At 39.5% G+C, this 16,292-nt stretch overlaps 2 protein-coding genes across 2 annotated transcripts in view; both read right to left on the bottom strand.

Annotated features, from left to right (window-relative positions):
- The window catches only part of LOC145463640 (protocadherin Fat 1-like), a 51,199-nt gene extending 42,846 nt beyond the window's left edge, over window positions 1–8,353 (bottom strand). The window contains 3 exon segments of the mRNA XM_081447397.1: window positions 1,338–1,541; window positions 2,416–2,942; window positions 3,673–8,353. Of these exon segments, the coding sequence (XP_081303523.1) occupies window positions 1,338–1,541; window positions 2,416–2,942; window positions 3,673–8,311 (5,370 nt within the window). The 5' untranslated portion in view covers window positions 8,312–8,353.
- LOC145462552 (plasminogen-like) overlaps window positions 1–16,292 on the bottom strand; it is a 140,175-nt gene that overhangs the window by 50,156 nt on the left and 73,727 nt on the right. The window lies entirely within an intron of this gene.

Below are 16,292 nucleotides of genomic sequence, written 5' to 3'. Positions count from 1 at the left end.
AAATATGATTTAAGAAAAGTGCATACGGTCCCTTGTTCTATAATCAAATTTTCGAGGAAAATTGGGCGAGATATCTCTGTTCAAAAGAATTACACTAATGAGCAATTGTTTTCTCTTAAAGTTAGGTGAAGACACGGTAATGTTTGTCTCACCGCATTAAAGATGGATATGGTTGTATAATAATGCAATTGATTATGAGTTCTCATACAAATTGTGTTATTGAAAGTCTTTTGTTGAAAAAGGATTGACCAAAAGTGTAAATGATTGTCGTTTCGTGACAACGAATTTTATTTCGACCAAAATGAAAATACATTTACAGCCAATGAATGTCAAAAGAAGGTACTGTTTATTTTTTGATGATTTAGAATGTTAATATATATGCAAATGTTATTCTTGAACGTTCCTTACGCAGGTCATGTTGGTGTTAATGAGAGTATATTGACCATAATGAAAGACATTTGCGTACAAATGAATAAATATTTTCTGTAAATGAATAGCAAAAGGTATATATGAACAATTCTCCGTCAAAGAATAGGGGTTCATCTTTCCAGAGCGAGCATACTTTTTGATTGCTGGAGTCCAAAAAATATGTGGTAAAAATAATCACAATTGCTAACAATTGCATTTTAGTTAAGTGATTACATGTCTTTAATGCCTTAAGGAAAAGTACCGACTTTTCATTCGAATATGTTATCGCTTAATGACAGTCGAAATTCGCCGAATAATTTTGGAAATGTACATGACGTCTTACTTGAAAGGTACTTTTTTCACAAAGATGTTAGGCTAACCATATTTGGTGATGTTCATTCCAAAAATATGAATTATTGTATCATTGTCATCACTGATGCGAAAGTGAAAGAGTGACTCTGGACTCTGGACTTAATAACGAACGCAGAAATGAACGAACGAAGAAATGTCAAAACTCTTGAAAATACCGTGAAACTTTTACCCTGAAAAAAAAAAAAAAAAAACCATTTTGGAAATCTCTGAAGTGCGCTATTTAACTTTACGTTTCTCGGTTTGACGCCCAAGAAAACCATTGAACTGAACCATTGAACTTGGCATCAGAGCGTCATCAGAGCGTCATCAGAAACTTGTAAACAATTTAATGGGTTCCACACGAATTTCTATTAAAATTTCCTCAATTTTTTTTTTTTTGATTAGACAACTACTCAAACAGTTTTCCCGCCCCAACTGCCGCGTGATAAATACAAACTATAATGCAACATCCCTTTTTTGTGTTTTTAACAGCTTGGTAATGCTCCCAGCATGATAGAAATACCTCCAGATTTTATTGCAAAGCTTTCATTTTATAAATAGCAAGTGTAAATTCTAACCTTGTTTGTCAACAACCCAGATTTCCCGTTGACATGAAAATTCTTCCAACAGACGTTATCCTGTGGAATAAGCTCATAAAAAGCCATAGTACCATTGAACACTACGTTGATAATGGCATGACCAGGACGAATATTTTCCACAATCGAAGCTTGGTACGTCGGACGTTCAAACATAACGGGCTTCTTTATCCCTCTCACCAAAATCTATAAGGGATTTAAAGGAGAAGTAATTAAGTTTAGGAAGACACTACGTAACACTACAAAATAATAATAATTTTTAACTGAAAAATTCAGTCAAACTTTTTAGTTAATCCTCTATTTCTTAAGAGATATCACTTTCCTCTTAGAAGATAAGTTCTGATCAGTTCTGGGTGGTGGGGATCAAAAGAGAACAATCAAACTACTACATTCAACAAAACGAATATTAGAAAATCCTGTTGATTTGTTTTCAAACCTTCAGAACTACATGACGTTGAATAACAGTCCTTATTAGTTGGGAGAATTCGTAAATTGAGCTTTTTTTTTTATAAGAAAGCAGTTACATGTATGGCAGAAGAATTTCTTCCAACTTAGAGTCTCACACTGGCCAGTGGACTAAAATTGGCCAAATTGCAGTTTTCATTGGGAATGATCATATTACTCCAGCAATAATAGGGCACTAAAGTCCTGTTGCCAAACTGCTGCTCACAACTGAGAAGGTAAGGTAAGGTGAAATCTGCATAGAGCCAGACTGGCGCTTATCCCTGGTTTCAGTAGCATGAAGCGACTATTCTACTACCCCCCCCCCGACTGGGTGGGATGCTACTCCATCACAGGGTTACCCCCAGCATCAAACTTCCCGGTACCCATTTATACACCTGGGTATAGAGAGGCAATGTGAGTAACATGTCTTGCCCAAGAACACGACGCAGTGTCTCTGGTCAGGGCTGTAACCCGGGCAGCTTGAACCGGAGACAAGCGCACTAACCATAAGGTTACCCCGCCTCCACCGAGAAGGACTATCATTACTAAACTTTACTTCAATAACTTATTTTGGATCAGTAGCATCACCATCACTCAAACACAATGTAGGGCGTACCTGTACTTCAGTTTCTGCAGTCTCAGCTGGGGTTCCGCTGTCTGACACCTGCTCTTGAAGATAATACTTTTCAATGCTGCTGCTTAATTTTGAGGCTACTTGAATAACCCCAGAATTCTGATCAATATAGAATGCATCATTTGTGTTACCATCCTTCATAGAAAACTTCAGAAGCGCATTTGTACCATCGTCACCATCTACAGCAAACACTTTGTGAATGGACGTACCTAGAGAAGCATCGACATGGACTTCGGCTTTAACTTCCGATCTCAGGAACACTGGTTTGTGATCATTGACGTCATCAACAGCAATTACGACAGAAAAGAGACTTTCCCTCTCGGGTTCCCCCAAGTCGGCGGCTTTGATTATCAGGGTATGCTCCTTCATATCTTCACGGTCCAAAGCCTTGATAGTCTTTATTCTGCCCGTGGAACTTTGTATCTTGAACAGTGATCGGGACTTCTGTTTCACTGAACCAACAATGGTATAGTTAACTATTCCATTGACACCCTCATCTGGATCAATTGCTGTAAATAATATTGAGATCAAAATTTAAACTCTCTGTACTATCTTTTATAAATTGTTTTGAATCCACCTTAGGAGAATTTGGCTATTGGTTGTTTTAACTAATGACTCAAATTTGTTACAGAAAGATATTTTAAAAAAGACAGTTTACTCTTTTGCTGGTGTTTAAAATTGATTGTAAGACATTCAGTCAAATGTTACACCCTCAGTGGCTTAATTTGTGTACCAAGATAGGCGACATTAACTCTGGTTTTTAGGAGAGTTCTGACTTCAAATGATCACCCAAAATGTGCAATTTTTCCATCATTGAAGTGGTTTTAATTTTTCACTTAAATTGCCCAAGATTACAATCTTAGTCAGACGAAAATAAAAAATAAAAGCACTCCTCTCCCCTAATCTATGATGAACTGGCGCTAAACCCAAAATGAGCAATTTTTCCAACATTGAAATGGGGAACGGGTGGTCTTAGGTCTTCACTTAAATTGTCCAAGATTGTAGCTATTTCCCTTTATTAGTATTGAAACAGTCATGAACTCTTTTACTGAACCAGATTTTGAGCATCAGTTCTGACCATTCACATTCCTGTGCATTCTCGAATGTCAGCTTTGAGAATTTGGATTTGCATCAACACAATAAATAAATGCGTGGTTGATGATCTCATATTTTCCCCTAATTTGTCTACCTGACAATGGTAAGTATTGTAGGGAGAAATAACATGCTAATCAACCTTACCTTGAACTTTGGTTAGTAAAGTCCCAGGCTTAGCATCCTCAGAGATATGGGCTTGGTACTCTGTCATGACAGGCTGTGGTGAATTGTCATTCACATCCAGGATATTTATAATCAAAGTTGCCTCGTCAACATTGTAATCATCAGACACCTGGATGGTCAGGATAAAGGAACTCACTTCCTCACGATCAAGCTTTCCGACAAGTGTAACCTCACCCAAATCACTATCGATTTGAAATTTGTTCCCAGTGTTTCCCGTGCTGATGGAATAAGTCAGAACATCACCATCATCAAGGTCAAATGCAGAAACTAGTACAACAGTTGCTCCAACAGCAGCATCTTCTTCAAGGGACTCTTTGTAACTTTTCTTATCAAACTCTGGTGGGTTTGATGTTGGGTAATTCTTTGCTTCACAATCCAAACTAACGTACACTGAAACAGACCTCTGAGGAGTTCCACCATCAGTAACATTGACTTCAAAATCTATATAATCTCCTTCTACCCAGGCCTGCCTTGTAGAGATTACACCAGTTTTAGGGTCTATCATGACTTTTCCAGCATTATTTTCTGTTAGCAGCTGGATTCCGTAAATAAGTTCCGCATTGGTGCCAATGTCATTGTCCATTGCTACTACTCTAAAGATTTCAACAGGAGTTAAGGAGGCACTCTGCTCCTTGACAACAGCAAAATAACTGGTTTTCAAAAATATAGGATCATTGTCATTTGCATCTGTAACTGTGACTGGAAAAGTGATGCTCGCAGTCTGTGGCGGAGTATTCCCATCAGACACTGTAACTGTTAGTTCATAGAAGTCTTGCTCTTCTCGATCAAGAGACGCAGTGGTTATAATGAGGCCAGTCTTGACATCGATAGCAAACTTGCCAGCTTCATTTCCCTGTGTAATTGAGTACATCAAGCTGGAATCATCAGAACTTGGATTGTGAGCTTGAATGGTAAACACGATCTCCCCTTGTTTAACACTTTCCTTAACTGAAGGGTAATAAACAGGAGGATTAAAGTAGGGAGGGTCATCATTAGCTGCCAGTACCTTGATAAACACGGGAACATTTGTGTGGAGTGGATGCATCTCGCCATCTTTAGCCTGGACATGAAGCCAGTAGTGATCACCTTCCTCACGACGGAGGACTTGAGTGGTTGTGATGACAGCAGTTTTTTGATCTACTCTAAACTTGTCAACACCTGTTCCATCAATGATTGCATACTTTATATACCATGAGTCATCATCTGATGCTTTCAAACGCATAACATAGGTCATCGCCGGTTGGTTCTCATACACAGTGGCTTCCAGAACGTCTCCTCCACTGAATTTGGGTGCAACATTATTCTCATTTACATCAAGAATGGTAACGATTACATTAGCGTATGATGTTAGAGCTGGTGTTCCTTTGTCGCTCACCTTAACAGTTAAGTTGTAAACATCTTGCTGTTCATAGTCAACTCGACGACGCAATCGTATAACACCACTTCCAGGATCGATCTTGAATTTCTTCGGCCTTCCCACCAAGGAAAATTCAATTTCTCCACCTAAACCTGTATCTGGATCTTGAGCAGAAACTGCTGCTACGACGCTTTTGAATGGAATGTCTTCTGGAATGGACACATTAAAACTCTTTGGGACAACAGCAGGTGCGTTATCGTTAATGTCAATCAGATTTAGAAAGACTTTGGCAGATGTGATCTTCTGCGATGTTTTGGAGTTATCAAATGCTTGCACCTTGATGACATATTCTGGGCGATCTTCATAATCAAGTGCTGACGCCACTGAGAGTCGACCTGATTTGGAATCTATCCTGAATTTACCACCAAAGTCATTCACAAGTTGATAGCGAACTCTGCCATTATCCCCATCATCCAAGTCTGTTGCCTTCAAGAACACAACAGTTTGACCAATTGTAATGTTCTCAGGCAAAGTAACCTCGTATGAGTCGTTCTTGAAGATTGGCGAATTATCGTTGACATCCAAAACATTTATATAGACTATCGTAAAGGATGTTTTTGTGACTGGAGATCCACAGTCAGAGGCAATTATGTTCAATGTGTAATTTGTAATTTTTTCTCTGTCTAGTAATGATCCGCTACAAAGCTCTCCAGTGTACATATCTATTTTGAACGAGCTTCCACTATTACCACTGACTATGGCGTACAAAACCATTCTATTAAAGCCTTGATCTTTATCATTAGCGGACAGTTTTGCGATCCTTGATCCAACAGCCACATCTTCACTGACATCAATTACAGGCTCAACTGGCACAAATTCTGGAAAGTTAGTATTAGCTGGCCCAGGTAGTGCTTTATCATTAGAAGCTTGGGAAGACTTAATTTTTCCTCGTTCTTTCATTTGTTCTACAGCCTTTGCATGCTCTGCACTAACCTGGCATTGGGCTTTAACATAATTGGAAAATCCAGCAGCAGCTTGTTTTGAAACAACTTTGATCTCAAGTCTTACCGCGGCAACGTTAATTGGGTCAGTAACCAGGATGTAAAGAATAAACTCCTGCTTACCACCTTGAAGAGATTTGTCAGTTTTTAACAACCCACTTGTGGGATCTATCTTAAAAGTGTGATCTTCATTTCCAGCTGTTTGTATGTAATAGACAAGCGGAGAAGTTGCTGCCACATCAACGTCCACAGCTGTCAGAGTAGCTAAAATAGTTCCAACAGGTGCATCTTCATTTACTTGTATTTTGCACATGGAGCATTCAAACACGGGCTCATTATCATTAAATACTTTGATACGGATATGTACATAGGTTTCAGATTCCCTTCGGAATGGTTTTCCAAAGTCTGATGCGCGCACCCTTAAAGTAATGTACTCTTGGAGCCCTGAATCTCTGTCGAGTGTGGTCAGTGCAGTAATTTCTCCAGTCTCAGAATCGATGGCAAAAGGGACTGATTCTATGTTTATGATCGTGTACTGGATCTGCCCATTCTGGCAAGAGTCTTCGTCATGCGCTCTCAAAGTTAGTAATTTTGTCCCGGGTGTCAAGTCTTCATAAATCTCTATGGAGTAAGAAGGCTGGTCGAACACTGGGTCATTATCATTAGCATCCTCAATATCGACTGAAACTTTCACACTTGCCATCTTTCCGCCAACAGCTGCAGCATCAAAAGATCGCACTTCAAATTCCAGGCGAGGTTTTGTTTCATAGTCCAGGTATTTATTGGTAGTTATCAAACCTGTGTCATGGTCAATCATTAATTTGTCACTGTCCCCTCCTGACAAAAAGTAATAGACCCTGCCATTCTCACCAGAGTCGCCATTCTCTGCAAACACGTGCATCAGAGAGGAGTGAGGGGGCGCCAGTTCGGAAATCGTGACTGCGTATGCGCTTTGATTGAATGCTGGTGTCATGTCATTGGCAACCTCAGTCAAAACATGTAACGAGACCGTGCCATTGCGCGGCGGGACACCCTTATCAAAGGCCGTCAAAACCAGATCAAAACCGTCAGGAGCTTTCTCGCGATCCAGTGGTTTTACAACCTCGATTAGGTACTCATCCAACGCATCCTGTGAGCGCTTTACTCGAAAGTTGCTAATTTCGTTTCCTGATGTAATTAGGACCTTGTCGATGTCGTCGCTGTTTGCGTTATCTTGGTCGGAAACGCGAATTACGGCGATACGAATACCCGTCTTTCCTTCAGTAATCGTTCCATGCTGTGACTTAACTTTGATCTCCGGCGAAAACCTGTTTACAGGTCGCACTGTAACGGTAATGTGGTTTTTAGCCCAGGCCGGTTTTGAAGGCCACAAAGCACGATCCTTCGCGATCACGTGTAATTCGTATCTTCTTCTTTTCTTGCCTGCCAACGTCCGCGTTACAGTCACTACTCCAGACACAGGGTCTATAGCAAAGAAAGAAGATTTTTCGCTGAAGAAAAAATAGAGCCATCCATTCGGGCCAGTGTCGGCATCTGTGGCAGCCACTTGTGCGATAGATGTGTGTAAAGGAATGTCATCGTCTATGGTGACGTGTTGAAAAGAGCGAGAAAATATGGGTCTGTTGTCATTCAAGTCTGTAACGCTCACATTTAGCTCAGTCGTGTCCAAAACTGCTAAAGTCCTTGGATCCTGAGCCTCAACAGTTAACAAATAATTTCCTCCTCGTACGCTTTCACGATTGAGTCTTTTATTGGTTTCAATATCCATGAACACGAAATCCTTCACTGATTTGATTCGCCTCGCGCTCACTGTGAATGTGCCACCTTCATTCCCCTTGGTTATGATAAACTGAACCTCGCTCTCTTCCTCGTGGGCATAAACACCCATTTTTAAGTCGCATTTAACTCGCGTCCCTAAATGAGTTGTTTCGAGAATAGTTGCTTGATATATTCCTCCACTTGTGAATTTTATGTCTTTCTTGTTAGGCGAGCGATATTCCAGTGAATACGTGGGAACAACGTCAAAGACTGCCGAATTAGGACGTCCCTGCCGCCCTCGATCGTCGCCAAAACTTCGGAAAGTTTGTGTGTTGTTGTTCGGAATTTCTTTGAGAGTTCCATGACAGACATTCACAGAACCGCAAAATAAAATGAGCAATGCCACAAGTCCAGAGAAAAACTGCATTCTGTGCTCAATCCACATGCTCTTTACCTGGTTAAGAAGAAGCGGCAGAGAAAACATTAGCGCAGAATGATAAAAGGTAGGAATCGCCGGTTTAGTGATTAATTAGTAATTAGTCGTTTGTGATTTGTTTAGCCAGGAAATGTCCTTACCGATTAATGGTCAATTCATCGAACAACTTCATCACAGATATGTTAAATTGTTAACTAATAAATCGCAGGAATGCGACACATTTGAAAAGGTAAAGACGGTGACCCAAGCATTATTACATGCCCTTCACCCATTCTAGAAATTCAACTCATGTGATGAACGACCAGAAAGAAGTTGATTAAGTCCCCCGGGAATTAACATTACACTACAGGGCGTCCAACGGACAGGAAATGTGACAGCCTAATTGACACCGTCTCCGTATTGACAGATCAGTACAATGCTAATTCAGGAAGGAATTTAGAGTCTTTTATTAGCCATCGTCAAAATCGCCACGGTCTTAATTTAGTGCAACTGAACACTATCTGTCCAAGACAATAATTTGTATCCTGTTTGCTTTTCATCCCGGGTAAATGGCGCAAATTTACACCAGGTTCGCACGAATTCTCTAATAATAATAACTTTGTGGAGTGTCAACAAATTTCTTCTGTGGTTCCCTCTGCTAGCGTGACATTATATGGAATTATTGTTATCTTCAGCCAATTATCTTCGGAAGATCTACCCCCAAAGGAAGACTGAATATGTTAGCACTTGACCACAACCTCCAAAGGCAAACAAAAGAAAAACAATGAAAGTTTGCTCGAGGAATCAAACTGCCGCGGATTAAAGCGCAAAAATTCCTCTTCTCGTGACAAGAAAGGGCATTATGCAAGTAAATCACACGTGAACAATTGGACGTATTACTCATATTCAAACGAACAAAAAGATTGACTGATAACTAAAGCCAGTTCTTGAAATTCTGCCCACTCACGCAAGAACGGAATAAATATTCATCGCACGTTTCACAAGTCATTCCACAGTGTGAAGTGAACTTTCTGTGTGAATTTACAACTTTCTGTCGTATTCGCACTGAAAAGAAACAAACACTGACAGCATTGCCTGTATGTACATCCGAGCTGTTTAAGGTGGCTCAAAACAGTTTCCAGCACTTAGATTTTGATGGGTCGTTATATCCACTCCTTATCACTTGATGCTACAATCATGGTATCAAAAAACCGCCCAGTCGTAAGTTTTTCCCTCAGGATACGCAATATTTCTCAAAATATCCAAATATTACCATGAAACCCAGAGCAAGTTTTTCTTAAAGGATACACAATACGGTTCTCAAAAAAAACAAAAAAAAACAACTGCAGCTGTGCTACATTGGTGTCTTCACTGGCCCAGGTCCGAAGCTTAGTTTTCTGTTTCAGTAAACCTTGCCACAAAACAATTCAGGTAATCAATTTCTGTTCTCTCTCTCTCTCTCTCTCTCTCTCTCTCTCTCTCTCTCTCTCTCTCTCTCTCTCAAAAAATGAAAGCAGCTATCTAGAGACTTCTTGTCATTATGTCTCTGGCAAGAAATTGAAGAACGCCAATCTAGGGGGCTAAGTTTCTTGAGGCAAGTTTTGAAAAACAAGATAGGCTGTACGTGGAAAATCACTTCTATTCTAATTTTATGCGCACAGACACCTACCTGATCGGGGTTATTACAAAGGATCAGTGGCACTAATATCGATGCTGTATTTCCAGTAAAGTTTGATTTTCGTAATTCATAATCCACGTGTGTATGATCACTTTCCACAATGCATGAACAAAAATTAAATTTTATATCCGGCAAATTTTAGCCTTGGGAGCGTTGTCGGCATATTAGTTAAAACTTGATTTCATTTTTTCTTTAAAGCCCCGGCAGAACTGAATTCTATTGAAAACGATTTATAGAAATATAAGAACTAAAAATTCACAGACTAGTGGCTACTTTGCCAACTTTAATTTGCCCCTCAATCGCCTGGCTTTAAACCCACTCATTAAACTCAACCTTTACCCCGAGCTTGCATGAAAAATCTTTGGGATCTTCCGCAAACATTTCTTCAACTCAGAGCCGTATTAGATTCAGATTCTTTATTTAACGTGAGAGAACTGAAGCATGTGAGAACCAAACGCTTCGGCCCACTCAAGTTTGTGTGTCTTGTCTTGGTCAGCTGATGGTGATCATGTGTTATGTTTGCCGGAAAATGTAAACTACCTTTACAACAGCTAAACTAATAGTTTACTTTCATGACGGCCTCTGTTTTAGCATACACTTGTGTCCCTCTAAACACGGTGCAGTGTTGAAGTCTTCTCAGACAACGAAATTCATTCAGGGCCCGGAGGGTGCTCCCTCATACGGGCTATATAGGTATGTGCGGCCCCAAAGGGTATGGTTTTTCAGCAGTCGTTTTGGTCATAAATAGGGTATCGATTTTAACTGATTTGGTCACTTTGGTCATAAATAGGGTATGGATGTAGCACTCTAGCCTTGATATGGGTATGATTTTAAGAAGAAGCCACTTTTTCATCATTAACGATAAAAAATCAACAAAAGCTCTTCACAAATTATGTTTACGGTAATTTAACATTGGTCTGAACTAAGGAACTAATTTTAACGCAGGTCTGAAACACGGTTTTGATTTAAGGGTCAGGTCATAAATAGGGTTTCAAATTTTTGGTCAGGTCTTAAATAAGGTAGGGAATATCGAAGATTTTGGTCATAAATAGGGCAAGAGTTTTGGGAAGTGGGCCGCACACCACCACCCAATTTTCTGGGAGTACCCTCCGGACTCAGGGACTATCACAGAAATGTTATCTCCGCAACGCCATGTTTGTTTACACAGCACAGCACTAGTCTCTTACGAATACCCGCAAAGCTCTCTGATTTTCCCTCTCATTTGACGGAATATATTTGGTGAATGCTGAACCTGTCTTTCACTGATCACTGTTTCCTTGTATTTTTTTTTTCTTTTTCTTTTTTTTTTTTTGCATTTTTCCGGTTCTTATTTTTCGGTAGGTTTTGATGGGAATTGCCTCCAAGATTGAACCATCAACACACTGACGCGAAATCCTGATTTCTTCTACTTTATTGATCACTTCCAAGATCCCTCTCCCAAGCTCAAGATTACTAAAGCCCCTTATTCCATTTATTCTCGTGTTCTATTGTCTCTCCTATCATTGTCAATCATTTGGTTTGGGTTTCAATTACAAGGTTCCAAAGTTCAAGGCTATCAGATTCCCACGCCTTGTCTTTCTCAAATCACCTTGCTTATAATCAAGACAAAGCTTAAATCACGTCAACTACAACTAAAGCAACAAATGATATAATAGTACTCCGCATAATTTCCGACAGTTTTGCGTGTGTGTTTTTTTGTCTTTGCAATCACTGAGTAATTAAAAGACTATATTTTTGAGTCGGAATAGCACTAAGAATACATAAAAAGACTCAGATTTTTCCCCTAGATACTGCTGAAATTGGATTAACAAATAATTTAAAACTTATAAGAATCTCCAGGTGTAAGGTAATTAAAGAGTTATATAACGGTTCTCTTTGTTTCCTCTAAGACACGATTGAATCACTCAATATGTCGATGAATTAATGTAGTGTTGTCGCAAAGTTTAAAGCTTCGAGAAAAGTCTACGTGAAAACGTGTTCTCAAAAGAATGTGAGAAACGATTGTACTATACAGGTCCGCTACGCGTACATAGATCTTAAATTTGCTATCACCTTTTCTACTGGCAAATTCTACGAAGTTAAAATGGCCCAAGGGTAGCTAAATGATTTGCCATATTGTATAAGACAAGATTAATAACAGTGTTTCATGCTAATTACTACGAAAGCTGAATGGCTCCTCCAAAGCGGCAAAGTTTATGCGTATTCAATGTCAGCTGATACCCAAATAGCGTGTCATGTCCCTGGCACTTCCACTAGGCCAATTAGTCCGCGGGGAAAATAGGCAGTTTACTTTGGTTCTATATTAGTCATTACATAAAAAAGGATTGGTTTTATTTTTTATCAGTTGTAATACTTGATATGTATTTTTAGCAAATGAATAAAGATATTATTATCATTAAAAGACCGCATATAATCATTTTTCACAAAAAAAAAAATATTTCTTGGCAAAGTTTGGAACTTAATTTAGTTTTAAATGAGAAAGATTAACCCCTTAATGTCCCTTTGAAAGCAAAGGTGTTTGGACTTGCAGTTAAAGGAAGGGTATGGGATAAGTATTGAGCACTAATGCAATGAAAACCTGCAGGAAAAATTTAGCCTTTCTTTGAAAGCCGCAAGAGGCCCACTGAATATATTTTGACTTTGATTGTTTTTCTCGATCCAAATCAAAACGTGGCAATGAGCCAAGACATGACTGGATACATGTGGTAAGAATATTGCACAATAAGAGAAGTTGGCCCTTTTTGGGCAAACCATTCCTGGCACTTTCACTGAGTAAATTAGACCGGCGGGAAAATAGGCGGTTTGCTTCTGTATCAATTCTTACATTAAGACTGCATATAAATAATCTTTTTTTTTTTTCTCAAAAACATTTGTTGACAGAGAATTAAGTTTACTAAATTTCAAGAAAAAAATAACCTCTTTCAATGCTTCTTCGTAGAATCACAGTAGATGTAAAGGTGTATTGCTCTTGCCCATTGAAGAACAGGTTTGGAATAAAAATATAGCACTTATGAGATAAGCTGCGGGAGAATTTAAACCCTTCTGGCTAAATTGGCAAGAGGCCCACCGAAATATTAGAAGTTTTTATGTTTTGGCTTTGATTGTGCTCTCATCCCGATCAAAACGTGAGAATAAGTCGAGACATGCAAGCATGTAGCAAGAATATTGCGCAACTGAAGAGAGGTTATCCCTTCTTGAGAACTGTCTCTCGATGCCGGTTCAAAGCATTCTCAAGTGTCCCACATATGTTTTACTTGATCAGTAATGCGCGTGTAAGTAATGTCAATTGCAATCGATCGGGATGTGACGCAACGCAATCCCTTCCTTAGCACAATAGCTGGTTTTCACATGACGTCACTAAAATTCGAACTACAAAACTATTGATCTTCCTGAGATTTTACTTAAATGATGTATAAGATCAGCTGAAAATTAATATTCATACAAATTTTCGCTCCGAATGGGTTCTTGGTTTTGTGATACACAACGCTTGAATTTCTAAGCTTTCGCGTGAGGCGGCATCTACATGACGGCCTCGAGAGCTGTCATGATGGTTAAAAAAGTGACTTATTTCGGGGAACTTGGCTATCTGAACAGTTCATGTCTTAGAAAAAATATTATTTTAATGTTTTAGAGTTCCTCGAGGGATAAATTCACGCTTTTGTTGCAAAACTCAGTGACAGATGTTTCTGTTGGTTTCCGGCCGCCATGCTGGTGCCCATCGTTGGTGCCCATACGATGGGCACCAGCATGGCGTCGCCATACAAATCTCTATAAATTTGGGTAAAAAATTTCTCCGCATATCTCGCATAAGAGAAATTGCTGTGACCAGAATTTTGGCGAGAGTCTTTGCATATTTACCTTCTTTCATTTCCCAGATTCTGGACTTTATCTATTGACCAGTTTTGATTTTTATTTTTGATCTATTTTGAATTGCGTGACACCGAAAACCAGCAATAATTTGTTTAATTGAACAGTACTTTTAAGCTGGCCCACATCCAAATTAAATCGTTCTTTGATTATAGCCTTTCTTTCCTAAAGGTCAGCCTGTCCCGCTCTCCTGCAGTGCACAGACAATTCCTGTTTACCACACCACCTGGTAGTGAAAATGCAAAATTTCCTAGTATCCAATAACATTGAGAAATATACTTTTTATTACAGGCAAGTACGGAAAAAGCCAATAGAAAATTGCTTTTACCGCATTTTGACTGTCTAAGACTTGAGAGAGTTTTAACAAACTACTACTACATTTTGTATCAGAAGCTTGCCAGGTTTTTGTGTTCTGAATCTCTATTCAATCTTGCCAGTTGACACACCCTTCGACTATGACCTGACCCCCATGGAAACTTAACTCAACTGAACAGGGCGCCCATCTGAGCGTGTGAGCTGGAATCTAAGTTGTTAGTTAAATTTTCAGCGTTTCTCAGCTATCAGTTTAAATTTCAGCCGCATTCTAACTGCAGATTTCACAGCGCTACAGCGCTCCGGTTCCAGCGTCCGCTTCTCTAACCACCCCGTCCCTCCACTTCTAACGTGAGGGGCTCCGGCCGGAGAGTAGCCTCTCACGCAGACGTTCTTAGGCTTGTCATGCGTTCCTCCCCACGAACGTCTGCTCAACGGACCGGTTACTTCCGTTCGCTGGCGTTTAGCCAATCATAGCTTCTCTTCCTATCCGTGGAAGCTAGACTTTGACCCCACGTTTCAACACGAGAAGTTTGTGCCAAGTCGCTAAATGTATAACATTCTCACATACGTACGAATCGCACCAGCTACTACAGACGAACAGAGTATTTTAGAAATACCGGCAACTGATGAGATCAACATGGAGGATCGAACTTGCCTCGTGAACTAAGCCAAACAATGGCGTATACAACACGCAACGCAGTCGACAGACTAACGGGTAAACGGCTTAATTTGAATCATGTGGTGCCAGAACGGACAAAGGATCGAGGAATAAATCTATAAATCGAGCTCTAGATACATAAGTTAGTCGATCAAATTGCTAGAAGAAACATAAGAACATCTCTAGACAAACGTAAGCTACGGCGTCTCCGAAGAAAAGGATAAATATGATACCGTGATAAGAAGCAACATACTGTACTTGCAAATAGTTCTAATCAAACAGCCGGGCGCCACAATATAGAATACAAGTAAGCAACGTCTACAGAAAATTTCATATTTTGCTCCTCGAAAGCAAAATAATATTTAGAGACTTAAAAACGTATCTTGTCATAGAAATGAGCATGCTATAAAGCACATGGCGGACGACCGAGGTCTCAAACTGACATGCAGATAACAGTGGATTGGTTCTTTCAAAACAAAGGCTAATCTCCAGCGAACGGAAGTGATCGGTCCGTTGAGCAGACGTTCGTGGGTAGGAACGCGTGACAAGCCTAAGAACGTCTGCGTTGGAGGCTAGCCGGAGAGGGGACGCCAATTTCTTCGGAGGTAAACTAAACGTTAGATAATTAGATGTACCTTCAGATGATTGTACAGATGTCAAGGCCTAATAAAAGAGATGCAGCAGACGTATAATACAAAGGTTAACAAGTTAAACATGTATTATTGCACCGAGTAGAAATTCACACGCCCTTTATTATTTATGTTTCTGTTCGTTGCGATAAGAGTTGTAATGACAAATTGAAGGAATTGGTTGATTGGAAGAAAATGGCTGCGGTAAGCCTTTCAGTTCCTCAATTACTATGTCGATCTAACGTTTTCTGTTTTTTGCGGTTTTTCTAAACCCACGAAAACTGAACTAAACAACATTTTCACGCCGAAAAGAATTTTAAAATCGACGGGGATGTCATCGCAAAACGAAACCGCTTCAAGTCTTCAATGAGTTACAGCTGATTACAAGTTCAGTTTGATTTAGCGCAGGAAATAGATATATTAGTAACAAGTTATCAAGGTGTATATAACATATCTGGAAATTGGAAAATCGAGTACCAAGGACATTGTGGCTTGAGAAACGTGAATTAAAGAATGGACAAGAATGCAAACCCTTTCCTAATTCTAAGTTACTATAGCAAAGAAACGAAAAAAATTATTCCTTGAAAAGTAAACGCAGTAAAAATTTATAAAATCCGAGCCCAACAAGACCGGAATCTGCGTTTGAAAAACCAAAACATGCATCTGAAATAAACAAGACTGTGAAGCGTTCAAGATTTGGCAAATTTTCAGTCCTCTGCTAACAATACTTATTACAACTAAACCGATCATGTAATGATAACCTTGTCCTCGAGAGATTGTCCTCCCTCATCACAAGATAAGCAATATTTAGTCGAAACTTTACCGTACTTTGTGTAACTCGTTAATAATTCAGCTCGTTTTGACCTACTCGTAAAATCTTGATCCCTACATAAGCATAAACTT

Source organism: Orbicella franksi, chromosome 12, assembly GCF_964199315.1.
Source record: "Orbicella franksi chromosome 12, jaOrbFran1.1, whole genome shotgun sequence".
In the NCBI taxonomy this organism is placed as follows: Eukaryota; Metazoa; Cnidaria; class Anthozoa; order Scleractinia; family Merulinidae; genus Orbicella; species Orbicella franksi.
This window is presented reverse-complemented; position numbering and strand designations above follow the sequence as displayed.